This window comes from Peromyscus leucopus, chromosome 7 (genome assembly GCF_004664715.2).
Source record: "Peromyscus leucopus breed LL Stock chromosome 7, UCI_PerLeu_2.1, whole genome shotgun sequence".
NCBI classification, from domain to species: Eukaryota; Metazoa; Chordata; class Mammalia; order Rodentia; family Cricetidae; genus Peromyscus; species Peromyscus leucopus.
The window spans coordinates 30,348,528-30,363,082 of record NC_051069.1 but is presented as its reverse complement, the minus strand read 5'-3'; the positions used below and the strand labels follow the sequence as shown (position 1 = coordinate 30,363,082).

The 14,555-nt window shown below is 39.3% G+C and overlaps 1 protein-coding gene across 3 annotated transcripts in view; it reads right to left on the bottom strand.

The window, feature by feature from the left end:
- Window positions 1-14,555, bottom strand: part of Arhgef12 (Rho guanine nucleotide exchange factor 12) — a 143,295-nt gene that overhangs the window by 41,304 nt on the left and 87,436 nt on the right. For all 3 annotated transcript variants that reach the window (XM_028866313.2, XM_028866314.2, XM_028866315.2), the window contains 7 exons: window positions 13,649-13,726; window positions 13,349-13,468; window positions 10,709-10,849; window positions 5,198-5,272; window positions 3,254-3,346; window positions 1,007-1,117; window positions 698-796 (listed from right to left, as the gene is read on the bottom strand). In XM_028866313.2, coding sequence (XP_028722146.1) covers window positions 698-796; window positions 1,007-1,117; window positions 3,254-3,346; window positions 5,198-5,272; window positions 10,709-10,849; window positions 13,349-13,468; window positions 13,649-13,726 — 717 coding nt within the window. The remainder of the gene's footprint in view (window positions 1-697; window positions 797-1,006; window positions 1,118-3,253; window positions 3,347-5,197; window positions 5,273-10,708; window positions 10,850-13,348; window positions 13,469-13,648; window positions 13,727-14,555) is intronic.

Here is a 14,555-nt window from a genome sequence, read left to right as displayed (position 1 = left end):
TTCAGCTTAAAATAAAAGACTTAAAAAATTAAAAATCTTATTAGCTGTGTGTGTGTGTGTGTGTGTGTGTGTGTGTGTATGTGTGTGTGTGTACATTACAATTATTCTCTACCTTACTGTTTGTGACAGAATCTCTCACCAAAACTGAAGCTCAACAGTTTGGCTAAACCTCCTGGCCAGCAAGCCCCCAGGATCCTCCTGTCTCTGCCTTCCCAGAATCAGCCTTTGTATGTGAACGCTGAGGACCAACCTTGGGCCTTCCTGCTTTTGCAGCAAGCACTTTGCCAACTGAGCCACTTTCCTAGCATTGCTATTGGTAAAACAAAGCACTGCTGTCACTGATTTGAGTGTGTGACCTTTTCCACCACTTTTGAGTTAAGTTTGTGTCTCTAGTGTTCAAGGGGGCCACTCAGAATTCAATTATCCTTTAGATCCTAATATATATGTCTGTCATTTGTATTATCTTTTTTATTCCCCATTCTAATCATGCACATATAAATTTCCAAATATACATACACATTCCCTAAAATCAATTAGAAGATTTCATATACCCACATTTAATTTAGAAATTATTTTTAAGCCAGCCAAGCATAATCAAGAACTGAGATATAATATGGATGTCCCAAAGCAGGAAGTCAGGGTCACTAAGACAATGCACACATTGAAGGAAAGCTCCTAGGAGAACTTGGTAACTTACTGCAGATCGGTCCAGGAAGAACTGATGAAACTCCAGGAAGACGCGCCGAGTCTCCTTGGAGTTGGTCTGCTTATACAGGTCTGAATAGAGATAACAGAGCTGTCATGGGGAAAGAAATGGAAAAGACAGAGTGAAACAAACAAACAAACACAAAAGGTAGTAATTTAATTAATAACATTTGAAGTATCCTGCATGCCTATCCTTATATGTTTAGAAAACAAGTCTGTCTACTCATTTTACAGATGAAAACTCTCCAGTACATGAATCATTATGTGGAACCTGAGTCAGGTGAACTATAAAGTATATTACCAATGTTGCAGGGTCAAACTGTGAAACTACATGGTGTAAGAAAACAGCCAAGTGAGCAGGGCGTGACTTCAGCAGTTCAATGCTCTGGAAACAGCTGCACTGCCCATTGATCTAGAGGAAGAAATGATTGCACATCAGTCATTCTCGATAATTAAATTAAAGCTGCACTGTGAGGAAGAAATGATTGCACATCAGTCATTCTCGGTAATTAAATTAAAGCTGCACTGTAAGGCCAACTGAACACGTCATCAGAATTTCCCTTTGACCTCCTGTTCCGGTTTCAGCCTGGAATGTCCCCACAGGCTCATGTGTTAAGGGCTGAGTTCCCACCTGGAGGTGTAGTTGGGAAGTGGCGGGAACATGAGGATGTGGCCTAGGTGGAGGACAGAGGTCACTGCAGAGAAGCTTGGAAGGGTCTGTTTTGTCGCAGGTCCCTTCCTGTTTCTGTCTCTGTCTCTCCCTTTTCATTTTTTTCCTGTTTCTTGTTTTGTTTTGTTTTACCTGTCTTGTTCTGGGTTTTGGTCTTGCTATGTACCCTTGGCTGGCCTGAACGCCCAAGCTAACAAACTCAGAGTCCTCCTGCCTCTGTCTCCCAGGTGCTGGACTTGTTTTTTTGTTTCTTTGTTTGTTTTAAATAAAAATTCAGACATGAGGGCTGGAGAGATGAGTCAGCAGTTAAGAGCACTGGCTGCTCTTGCAAAGACCTTGTTTGGTTCCCAGCATGCCCATGGTGACTCTCAGCAGTCTGTTAACTCCAGGTCTAGGGGTTCTGGAGCCTTCTTCCAGCCTCTGCAGGCACCAGGCACACACAAAGTATACTAACACATATGCAGGCCAAACACTCATACACATAAGATAAAAATAAGTAAATTGAAAATTAAAACCTTCCAGATGTTGGTGGCACACATCTGTAATTCCAGCACTCCTACAGCCTGCTGGGAGGAGGAGACAGAATGTGAAGAACTGGCCCGAAACTGCACAAGCATCACAGTGGCAGAAGCAGTAAGAGAGGCCGCCTCCAACAGTGTAAGGAGAGCATCAACCCCCAGTTCTCTCTGACCTACACGTGTGTGCTGTGTCATATCGACACACGTGAATACACATTTCCACATGCATACACAACACTAAGTACATCCTAAATAAAATTAAAGAGATATATGTGTCGTGACTGTTGGGGGTCATTCTAGTAATGCAAGTCCAGTTCAATACTGTAATATTAATCAATGCAATCTATCTTATTAAGAGAGTAAGTCAGAAAAAACAATAAAAACGAATCATCCTAAGTCATTCAACAAAATTCAACATCCAGTCAAGATTTAAGGAAGGAAGGAAAGAAGAAAACTCTCTTCGTCAAGCTGGGACTATTCTTCAGGTTATACCCCTCAGCCTAGTCAGGAACATCTACAAAACACCTGTCAGTCACGTGCTTAAGCATAAAGGACTGAGCACTTTCTGCCTACGGGGCCTTTATAAGGCAAGGATGCCTCCAACATGACTAGCCTCCTGCAAAGTCCAGTCAGCACCATACAGCAAGAACAAGAAACAGAAGATACATAAAGTGACAGAAAGAAACAAAGCCATGTCTCTAGGAAACAGTGTGAATGTTATATAAAAATTAGAGTATTTTTTGTTACTGAGACAGGATCTCATAATGTAGCCAACACGGGTTAGCTTCAAACTAGTGATCCTCTTGCCTCTTAGGGGCTCCAAAAACTTCTTTGAAAAAACTACTAGAGAGTAGGAATGGTGGTACATCCCAGTAATCCCAGCACTTGAGAGATAGAGGAAAGTGGATGAGAGGTTCAAGGTCATCCTCAGCTACACTCAGAGTTTCAGGCCAGCCTAGGCTACATGAGACACTGTCTCAAAAATCTTACTAATATAAAAAGTTCCTAAAAGTAGCCAATGAATTTAGCAAGACCTCAGGGTAAAAAAAATCAAGAATTAGGCTAATCATATTCCTTCCATCAATGAATAACTGGAATTTGTAAAGTTTATTTTTAGGTAACATCCCACTTCCAAAACAAAACGAAACATTCAAGTACTCATAAAATGACCTCATATCTGCAGTCTGCAGAGTTAATTTCTACTGTTCAGAGCTAAAATAAGCAACTAACCCAAGCTGCTTTGTTTTTAAGATTTAGCTTCGCACCCTCAACAAGTTTTATTTCACCTTCCAAAGAATGTTTGTCAAATCAGACATCTTAGAAAGTTGAAAAGTTAGTATTTTAGAGCAAGTACCATTACCTGCTCATGTTCAGTACCAAAATCATCATCCTCTGCTCCAATAATATGAGGTGCTCCACGAGTGGAGGGGCTGCTGACGAGAGACTGTGTGTCCTGGTAACATCAAAGAAGAATAACAGACAAATGATCCAACGATCACAGGCAAAGACAGAATACAACCAAACTACTGGGAAGAAGAGGCTCACAGGTATGGTGGCTATACCTGTGAGGAAGACACTATTTAAAACAAATGCATGACTCACATCATCAATGGAGTTTCTTTTTATAATCTTCTTTGAAGTGCTTTGTTATCAAAGTATCTGTTCTCAAACGTTCAAAGTGAAATGTCCACAAAAGCACTGGTTGGTTCTCAGGAAGGGGGTGGAGGGTAGGGGTCCCTGGGACTAGTAAACCATCTTTGCTCACTACACACCTTTGGTTGCAAAAGTCCTAACATTTTTAATACTTCACTCATTAATCCACACATACTTATACTTTGTAATGAAAGGATATAAAACTGGGTTACATCTTTTTTTTCTCTTTTGTGATGCTAGGAATAAACACAGGGCCTTGGTCATGCTAGGCTAGGGTCTGACATTGGCCTATATCCCAATCCCTATTCTATCTCAACATCTTAAAAATTGTTTTTATTTTCTCTAGCCTCGAATTTTTAACATTTCAAAAACTAAGTGAAACAATAGACACTTATTTTAAACAATTTCAATGATCAAATTTTCATTTTGTAGCTTAACTGATGTCTCTTAATTATTCAAAACATGTTGCTAATAACTCAAAATTATGTTAAGTCTTTTACAATAAAACTTCAAGTACATTTATTAAAAAGTAAAATAATGGGGCTGGAAAGACGGCTCAGAAGTTAATGAGCACTTTCTGCTCTTGCAGAGGACCGGGGTTCAGGTCTCTCACCCACATGGTGGTTTACAACCACCAGTCCCAGGGGAATCTGACGCCCTCTTCTGAGCACTGCAGGCACTGCACACATGTACACAGAAATACATGCAGGCAAAACACTCATTTAAAATATCAAAATCATAATGCCAAAGCATCCAATTGAGAGTATGTAAAATCTAGGGCCACTGAGAACTCAGCAAATAAACAGACTTGCCACACAGCCTAGAACCTGAGTGGAAAGGGAGAAGGGCAGAACTGACTCCACATCATGCACATACACAATAAAAATGAGTAATCATTTTTAAATCTTATTAAAGAATTTGAAAACCCAGCAACTGCCTCTCTAAGTAGATACCCAAAAGGACTGGAAGTATCACAGTAGTGCATGAGTGAGCATACACACATTTCTTGTATCTACACATCACATTCTGTTTAATATATGCACTGAGAGGGTGAGGGAGAAGAGTATTATTCAGTCTTAAAAGAGAAGAAAAATCTGGCACATGCTACAGTAAGGACAAACTTGAAGACATTATGCTATTTGATATAAGCCAGTCACAAAAGAAAAAATATTATGTGATTCTGTTCATGTGAACAGGTCAAGTAGTCCACTCACAAAAACAGAAAATGTGGTGACTGCCAGGGGCTGGGGACAGGGGACACATAGACTGATCATTTCAATGGGCACCAAATTTCAGTTGAGGAAGACAAAAATACTCTGGAGACATAAAGTGGTGATAGTTGCAAAACAATGTGAATATACTTGTTTTTTGTATTTTAAAAATAGTTAACAGTAAATTTTATGACATATTATGGCATAATAACACACTAATAATGCTATGGACTATTTTTCTACTTATTCAAATCTTTCCTAAGTTCTTCCAATAAACTTGTGTTGTGTGGGTTTGTTTGTCACAGCACACGAGACCTTCCTAGCACAGCTCAGCTGTGATGCACGTGCTAGCATGTGTCCACACTGCAGTCACTCCCCAAACATGCAAACTGAAAAACAAAAGGCAGAGGTGACACAGACCGCATGGATGTCATACTCACAGTGTCCTGAACTCCTTCACTTCTCTCCGGGGCTTCCTCCAGATAAATTCTTTCTTTCAGACCGCTCTTGGGACTCTAATGAAATGAGAAGACACACACACACACATGCACCAGTTCATTCCAGTAAGCAACAAGTGAAAATGAGTCAGGGAAGAAAGATCTACGTTTCCTGTGCGTATTTAAAACGAAGTATCCTTCATATAGTATGCGGCTGGTACTCTTATTCCTGCTTCTAGTTAGTCACTTATTCTCTCAGCTTTTCCATTTAATACTGAAAATAATAGAGAACCAATGAAACCGGTCTCATCTACTCTTCAGTATGGGAGCAACTTATCTTGTTCATAACGATGAACAGGCATATTCCATACCTCACTCATTATCTCAAATAAAACTCTAACTTTATCATCTTTCTTAGCCTCTGCCTTATCAAACTATCTCTACCTCTCTCCCAGTGACCAAAACCAGATTATTCACATTAGAATTGATGGTTCACATTAACACCTATGAGTTAAAAAATATTACAGTCACAGTCATACAACCTTCACTGGTCAACTTTGGAATTCTTAAGAATACATACTCTCCGAAAAAAATCAAAAAGTATTTATCCTGCATGCAATGTAGTCATTTCCTCAAACAAAATATCCCTCCTGGAGGAAGCAAGGAGACTAAGGAGGCTCAAGAAACTCAGAAGAAATTTACAGCACTCGGGAGGCCTTTGTGTGAGGATATTATCAGCAAAAACAAATTGCTGGGACACAGACATAGCTCTTTGTGGTGTCTGTACTTGAAAGCTGTGCAAAGGACTGCCACAATGCTGGCTCCTTGAGTCATCAACCAGGCAGGGGTAGGCTTTTTTGGTGATGCAATTGTCTGAGTCAGTCAACATCCTGTGAGCAGACTCAATAAACTGATTCACCAAGTAGGTCTCACACAGAATCATCTCTGGTTTGTCACTGCGCTCTCTGAATGGGGTGAAGAGAAACAATGTCCCCAGGAAAAGTATCACAATATTGCATTTTCTATGCAAGCTACATTTTAGGGTAAACTAACAGCTAATAAAAGGAAGTTTTTCCAGCTACTAAATATAGAAAAAAGACAAACTATGCTTTTGAAACCCCTAACTAAATAAAGGATCTAGGCATTTTGACCCTGGGAGGAAGGTAAAGAAAATTATATAACAGACTGATAGAGAACTTTATAATGAAAAAATCAAGCATTAACACCTTAAACAATCACTCACCTCCTGATGTGACAGGATGAGAGGAACCCAGTACTACCCATGTATTGTTCTAGACAAACAATAACGATCAAACCTTAAGCTGATTGAAACTTTAGATAGAGCTAACTATAAATTTTCAGGAAACAAAGATAAGGGAACAAGTTATAAAATACCAAGAAAAGACAGTCAGAAAATGGGCTGTTTAACTGGATATATGACCTGATTTTTTTTTTCCAAACAAAATAGATCAAGAAAAAGAGGGAAGGAGAAGGGAGGGGAAAGGAAGAGAGGTGATAAATTACATATCACCCCAAAACTATAAAGACCTTGCCTGAATCTTGACTGAAATAAACCAGGACTGGGGATGTATTAATGGGGGACTCTAGCATCACAGTCCTGGGTTTGATCCCCAGCATCATAAAACAAATCAAATAAACAAAATACAAAAAGATCCTTATAAGACAATTAGGGCAATCAAACTACATGCTAGGAAAATATTAACTCATAAGGTTTGATAATACTTAAGTTCTATTTTAGAGTATGGCATCTCTTAAAGTCACATTAATGAAACAGTCTTATATGTAAGAACTGGAGTCATAGACAAGTTTGAGCTGAGACTGAGGGGTGTGATAGGCTCATTATGCTCTCTATATTTAGAATTATCTGATTTTTTTAATATTTACTAAAACTTTATTATTGAAAAACTTGCAAATAAGCAAATCATATAGAAAGATCAACTATACCCAGAGTCTGTCCGTCTCAGAGAACTTTATACAGTTAAAGTAGCCACTATGAAGAAACTTTTCAAAATAAATTTTTAAAAAAATGAAAACAGGGGACTAGAGAGATGGCTCAGAGGTTAAGAGGACTGGCTGCTCTTCCAGAGGTCCCGAGTTCAATTCCCAACAACCACATGGTGGCTCACAACCATCTGTAGTGAGATCTGGTGCCCTTTTCTGGCCTGCAGGGATACATGCAGACAGAACACTGTATACATAATAAGTAAATAAAAATAAAAATAATAAAAAAAAAAAACAGGGACAGATACTCGGAATTGAATTGTAGATGATGTATATGTCACTTCTGAAGAAACTGGTTTGTGACATTCTTTTAAGCCTTCATCAAACTGAGCAACAGTGGGATTTTTAAAACCACAAAGCTAGCAGGAAATTATTTTTAAAACAGAAGAGGGCTGGGGAGATAGCTTGGTAAGTAAAGTGCTTATGCCATAACTATAAAGATGTCAGGTAAGAATCCCCAGAGCCCAGCCCAGCATCCATGTGAAAGCTGAGCAGAGATTACTGTAACCCTGGTCCTAGGAGGCAAGGCAGTTCCTGGGAGCTCACTGCCTGGCCAGACTAACCAGCGGGTAAGATCCAGGCTCAGTGAAAGACTTGTCTCAAAAAAATAAGATAGATGGCAACAGAAGACAGACCTGATTTTTTGCACCCACATGCACACATAAATATGTGTTTCCACCAGACAGACAAGCACAGAGAGAACAAATTCTAAAAACCAAAACTGCTAACTCAGAAGACTGATCCCTCCAAACTTACTGCAGTACATTTCAAAGGAACACAGAAATCCATAAGCTGCTTTTAGCTTCAATGTGTCAGTTTGAATTAAACAAATTTGTGGGAATTAAACAAGTTTGCTATGTGTTTAGTAAGTAACTCTGGACTATATTATTTTCTCAGGATTTTCACAGTTTTTATTTATTTGGTCCTAGATTCTTTATATAATGGTAATACTACTTAAGATATTGTAAGACTAAAAAGAGTATCTCAAATCATTAATATAATCTCTGGCATGGAGTAGGCATTCACTAAATGGTAACTGTTAACCATTTAATACACATCTTTTAAATTCCTATTAAGCCAGTCTCCTTTTCTTACAAATACCCCTGTCTCTTTATCCCAATTTATTTTCTATACTGACGTTTCTGATTGTGCTCCTTGTCTATATAAACATGATAAAGCCTAAATACTTTACTCATTTTGTTATTTGTCCTGGCTAGTTTTGTATCAACTTGACACAAGCTAGAGTCACCGGAGAGAAAAAAAACCTCAATTAAGAAAATGTCTCCATAAGATCAGGAGGCAGGGAAGTCTACAGGGCATTTTCTTAATTATTGATTGATAGGGGAGGGCCCAGCCCATTGTGGGTAGTGGCATCCCTGAGCTGGTGATTCTGGGTTCTATAAGAAAGAAGGCTGAACAAGCCATGAACAAGCCAGTAAACAATACTCCACCCCTTCCAAGGCCTCTGCATCAGCTTCTGCCTCCAGGTTCCTGCCCTGTTTGAGTTCCTGTCCTGACTTCCTTCATAATGAACAGTGATATAGAAGTGTAAGCCAAATAAACTGTTCTCTCCTAAACTCTGTCCTCTCCAACTTGCCTTTTGGTCACAATGTTTCAACACAGCAATAGTAATTCTAACTAAGACACTATTCTATTTATTCTGATTCTTACCAATTACATGGCAGAATTAATGTGTTGTAATGACTAATTCTACACTCATCAATTAACTCCATTTTATAAAGCTGTATTTGAAAAGCACAGACTTTAACTGTAACATTTCCTTAAATACAAAATAAAATTCCAATTTCGTATGCATACCACTTGTTCTGAATGCCCACACTCTGGAAATGTAATAGATAATAATACAGAGGGCAGCGGGGCAGTACTGCATCACACACCAGAGGGTAGATGGTCCTAAGCAGTGCTGCTAGAACAAGCAGAAAAAGCCCTCACACCTCCTCCAGTCTGTCTCATTTCCTCTCTGGCCTTCTACTCACAATCCTGACATTCTAGTTTGCTCTAAACTTCACTCTCTTACAGAACGTCATGTTCTCATGTGTCAGTCAGTACCTTTGTATTTTTGAGGATCAGTCCTGTGGAGCTAAGTGGAGGCAAATCACTTACTGCATGACCTCCCTTTGGCCTCAGATTTTTCTTTTGTAAAGTGACAGCAGCAATATTTCATAAAAATGTTTTCAGAATTAACCAACATAAAAAAATGTTAAAATTTACCAGCACTGTGTAATAACATTTGATAAATATTAGCTATTTTTCTTGAACAACAGAACTTTTAAAATTCTGTCATCATCTTTTAAAAAAAAAAAAGAAAGAAGGAAGGAAGGAAGGAAGGAAGGAAGGAAGGAAGGAAGGAAGGAAGGAAGGAAGGAAGGAAGAAAGGAAGAAAGAAAGAAAGAAAGAAAGAAAACAGTTCTCAAATTTTCCTTGCCTCAGAAACTGAATCAGTGAGCCAAGCCTCACTGAGGTAGCCTAGACAATAGCTTAGACCATGGCTCTTAGTCCTCCTCATCTTTAACAACAGAGAACATCACACTGCTCATCAGTACTTGTGTGTACCCAAGTCACAAGTTGTAACACCTCTTCTACACACATGCACACTACCGTAATGTTCTCACCTTAAAAAACAGTCATAACTCACTGATTCCACAGCTGACAGATACAAAACAGTACCTCAGATTCTGCCCTCCTCATCCTTAGAGGAGATGATGATGACCTATTTTTATGTCTATCACCATGCACTATGTATAAAACGATGTTGCATAAGCAATGCTGACAGCCTTTCCCTTTCTTTTTTGTTTTGGAGACAGTCTTATTATGAAGCCCTGGATGGCATGGAATTCTCCACGTAGACTAGGCTAGCCTTGAACTCACAGAGATCCTCTGCCTCTGCCTTCAAAGTGCTGGGATAAAAAATTATGTGCTATCATGCTTGCCCTGTTTTACCTTTTAATAATCATGAAACTCTGGTTTCAATCTAACATGTTTTTATAAACAAATATCCATATTCATCTGTTAGTCTCTGTGTGAATCAGGACAGAGCTGTCAGTTAACCTAGGCTAGTAGCTGGAGTCTAACAGGATAAAGGCTGCTTCTCTTTGTAATGGCAAAGTGCCTCATGATTCAAGACTGAGTCATTCTGACCACAATTGGAATATTAACATGCTCTTAAAGATACCAACAGTTGGCCTCTCATTTGAGCAAAAAAGCACGGGCATTAGCTTCTCAATCCACAAACAAGAAGCCTGCTGGGAAATTCCATCCCTACAAGAAACACTTGGCAGTGAGTGCCTGAGGGAAAAGTGAACTCTGGAATTAAAAGTTCACATATAACAGTGTTCAGAACTTCTGTTCATCAAATTGATATATAAAGATCTTTACTATAAAAGACAACATTTTGAATGCACATAACTTAAGAAAGGGCTATGACGAGAATGCAAGAAGATACAGACTGAGATTGAGAAGATTAATGCTTACATCTGCATTGTCACTACTAGGCCGAGAAGCATCTCCGCTGCTCCCGTCGGTCCTGCACAGGCCATCTCCAGGATCTATTTCTGCCTCATTGACTATTAGGGCATCACCCAACGGCCTGGAGGGTGCAATTACAGTGCCATCCTAAAGCAGATTAAAGAATTACACATAGACACAATCATACAAGAGAAAAGCAAACAGTGGCAATACCTTCTACATGGGTGCGGCTAAAGGCTAGCTACTGATGTGACAAAAATACTGAAGGTAAAAATACTTAAAGGAAAAAAACATAAATAATTGTGAGTTCTAGAAACCTAAAATGAACAACCATTAAGATAGGGAAAGCAATATTTTAACATAGGATAAAAGTTCCAACAGCAAATAGCACCATAAACATTTATATTTATATATATATATACATATATATATGAGCATTAACTTACATCATTTAGATTATCTGCCCATTAGTAAAGATTATTATACTACTACTTAAATGCTTCCCACTATTTCTGAGTTTCATTACATGTCCAATATTTGAACACGTTATAAAGGTAAACTACTGAAACTACATTTTTACTGTTCATATCAGATAAATACATTGTTTTTGTTCAATAATAAAAACACAAAGGGTTCCTAATACAGCTCAGTAGTATAGATTGACTAGTATTTATGAGGCAGTGGGTTAAATCCCCAGTACTATCAAATACATTTATATGAGCGCGCGCGCGCGCGCACACACACACACACACACACACACACACACACACACACACACACACACACCATTCCTAGAGCACAATCATCAAAATGAAAAGAAGTATGTAATGAAAAGTACCACTAAAGCAGGAGACCTGACATCCTATGTCACCTGACCTAGGTCACTTAACCAGTTTAAGCCCTAGTTTTTCCAACCACAACATGGTAGTTTACTTTAAAACTAGCAAAGATAAATTCTCAAAAAATTCTTGTCATTTCTGTAAAGATAGGACTTTTACTAGCTCAAAACCAGTAACAACTTATCAGCTTTTACATATTTTAAGTGCACAGGCAAAAAGTAAGTAATTCTACAGGCAAGTTGTCTGTCTTCCTTTGAAATGAAGTACACAAAGCCTCATGCACCTCAAATATGAACATTACAGAATGTCTGGCTGAGAGTAACTGCTGGCTTTCTAATCACAGATCCATCACTCCCATAACTTACACCTTTACAGCAAGTTCTACTAAACCCTACCTTAAAATTACAATAAAAATTAGGGGTATTAAGACCTTAAATATGATATTGGGTATGGTGGGACAAGCCTGTGATTCCAGCACTCAGGAAGATAAAGCAGGAGAACTGCTGTAAGTTCAAGGCCAGCCTGGGCTACACAGCCAAGCGTGAGGCTAGCCAGGACAATACAGTAAGACCCTTCATCCGTAAAGAAAAACAAAGAATATAAACATGGCTAGTTAAGGTGAGCACACACCAGTAATCCCAGCATTTGGAAGGATAAGGCAGGAAGCATTATAAAAGTGTCATCCTGCCTATAAAAAAATAAATAAATAAATACTGCCGGGCAGTGGTGGTGCACGCCTTTAATCCCAGCACTCGGGAGTCAGAGGCAGGCGGATCTCTGTGAGTTTGTGAAAAGCCCCAGCTACAGAGCTAATTCTAGGATGGCCAAGGCTATACAAAGAAAGCCTGTCTTGAAAAACCAGATGGATGGATGGATGGATGGATGGATGGATGGATGGATGGATGGATGGATGGATGGATGGATGGATGGATGGATGGATGGATAGATAGATAGATAGATAGATAGATAGATAGATAGATAGATAGATAGATAGATAGATAGATAGATAGATAGATAGAAGTAAATAAATAGAGGATGGATGGATGGATGGATGGATGGATGGATGGATGGATGGATGGATGGATGGATGGATGGATGCTGAAACCTGGGAATCTTCATAATGAGTTTGGATTTCAGGGTTTTATTTTGTTCTGTTTTGTTTTTGTTTTTCTGAGTTTTCTTTCTTCTCCTAGGGTCAGTTTCTCACTTGGTAGCCCAGGCTGGCCTCCAAAGTAGATCCTCTTCCCTCAGCCTTCCGCCCAATGTGTCATGATTAGAAGCATGCATGCCATGCCTGGCCTTGAACTCTAGTTCTATCACTTTCGATCTGAAGTCACAAAACTTCAGATAAATAGTGCAATCCCGCTCTAAGTCTCAAGTGCATCTGTAAAACAGAAGAGAACAACAGTACCTAACTTCAGGACACCGAAGAATGCCTGTCCATGTATTTGCCACAATGCCCTTTAGTGTATAAAAGCCTCACATCCTTACTTAAAAACATACCAGCTGTCTGTCCTCTTTGTCAACCACAGAAATGCAACTATTTTCAACTACATTTTTGGTTTGTCACATCAAAGCAAAAATACTCAACTCTTTCTGAAAATTACATTGGAACAAAAGCAAACAAACAATCAGAAGCCCACATTTACTTTTGTTAATCATTATATCCGTAACATCCTACACAAAACATCCTGTAGCCTATGCTAGAAAAATCACTTTAAAAGGCAACTATGAATCTGACACATTCCCAGAAAAAAAAAAAAATGTTCCTGTAAATACTGGGCAGAACTTTCAGTAATGCCACTACCTGAGCAGAGCCTGTGGCTTTGGAGAGCTGCTCTTGCAGCTGAGGGATGTGCTTCTTGGCCTCCTGGATCTCCTTGAACAACCTCTGGGTAGCTGTCCGGCTGTAGTCTTCTTGCAGTAACTGAAAGATATAAAGACAGTTCAGGAATTAATTACTTAAGTCATGAAAACAGAGAAGCAGCCCACTGCTAACACAACAGTTGGTGGCACCAGCACAATTCTCTTGACTGATGATGGGCAACAGCGATTCTACACACACTCAGTTTCCCTGACCTGCAAAGAGCCCATGCTAACTCCATACCTGCAGCCGCTCCTGTTCTTTCTGTAACATTTTTTTCAGAATCTCTACTTTCTGGTTATGGACCACATTGTTTTCCTCCTAGAAAAGAATACAGGGGAAATGAGGCTAAAACCGAAGGCCGAGAGATGGTGTTCTGTGTCAACTCCAATCCTCAGTGTCCTTTAGGATGTTCCTACTCCTGGCAGTTATGAATGAAGACAGTTCATTCCATTAAGTTACAGAAACAGTTCTGCCTTTTCATTTCACCTTAGTAGACTATGTCCAAGAGAACATTAAATGTGGGTATCAGTTGGAGAACTGGAATTACAGAAGTACAAATCTGTTATTGCTACTTTTCTCAACTGAGGCATTACTATCAATCCTCGGGCTTGGTTTTAATTTCCAGTTTAGCCTGCCCGAAATTTGAGACAACTCCCAACTCACTGCTCCTTGTTTTACAAATTCCTATGTCTCCCTATAATCCTGCTATATAATCACACCACTCTCCCGCTCACAACAGTGTTGAATGGATTCTCACTGCTTACTCAGTAACTTGTAAACTTGCTCAGCAACTGTGAATCCACGATGACTTCCTTTTGGTAAGCCATCTCCCACCACGTACTCCTTAGCCAGCACAAGTGAGGCAGAAGTCTTGCTTTTTTGACAGTGCTGGCTCTCCAGCTGTTTATTCTGTCTCCTCCATTTCCTCTCCATGGCCACCACTGTTACCCATTACAAAAAGCTAAATTCAAACACAACTATTCCATGAAGATGTTCTCCGTCACAACTGGATGTGCTTTTCCCTCACACAACTTAGTATTTTCCCCCTTATGGCTACATTCTGTCTCTTTTGGTTACTTAGAGTCTTAACATCAGTCAGTAAAGGTTTATTAAGCACCTCTAATATGTCAAGCAGTATTTCAGGCAT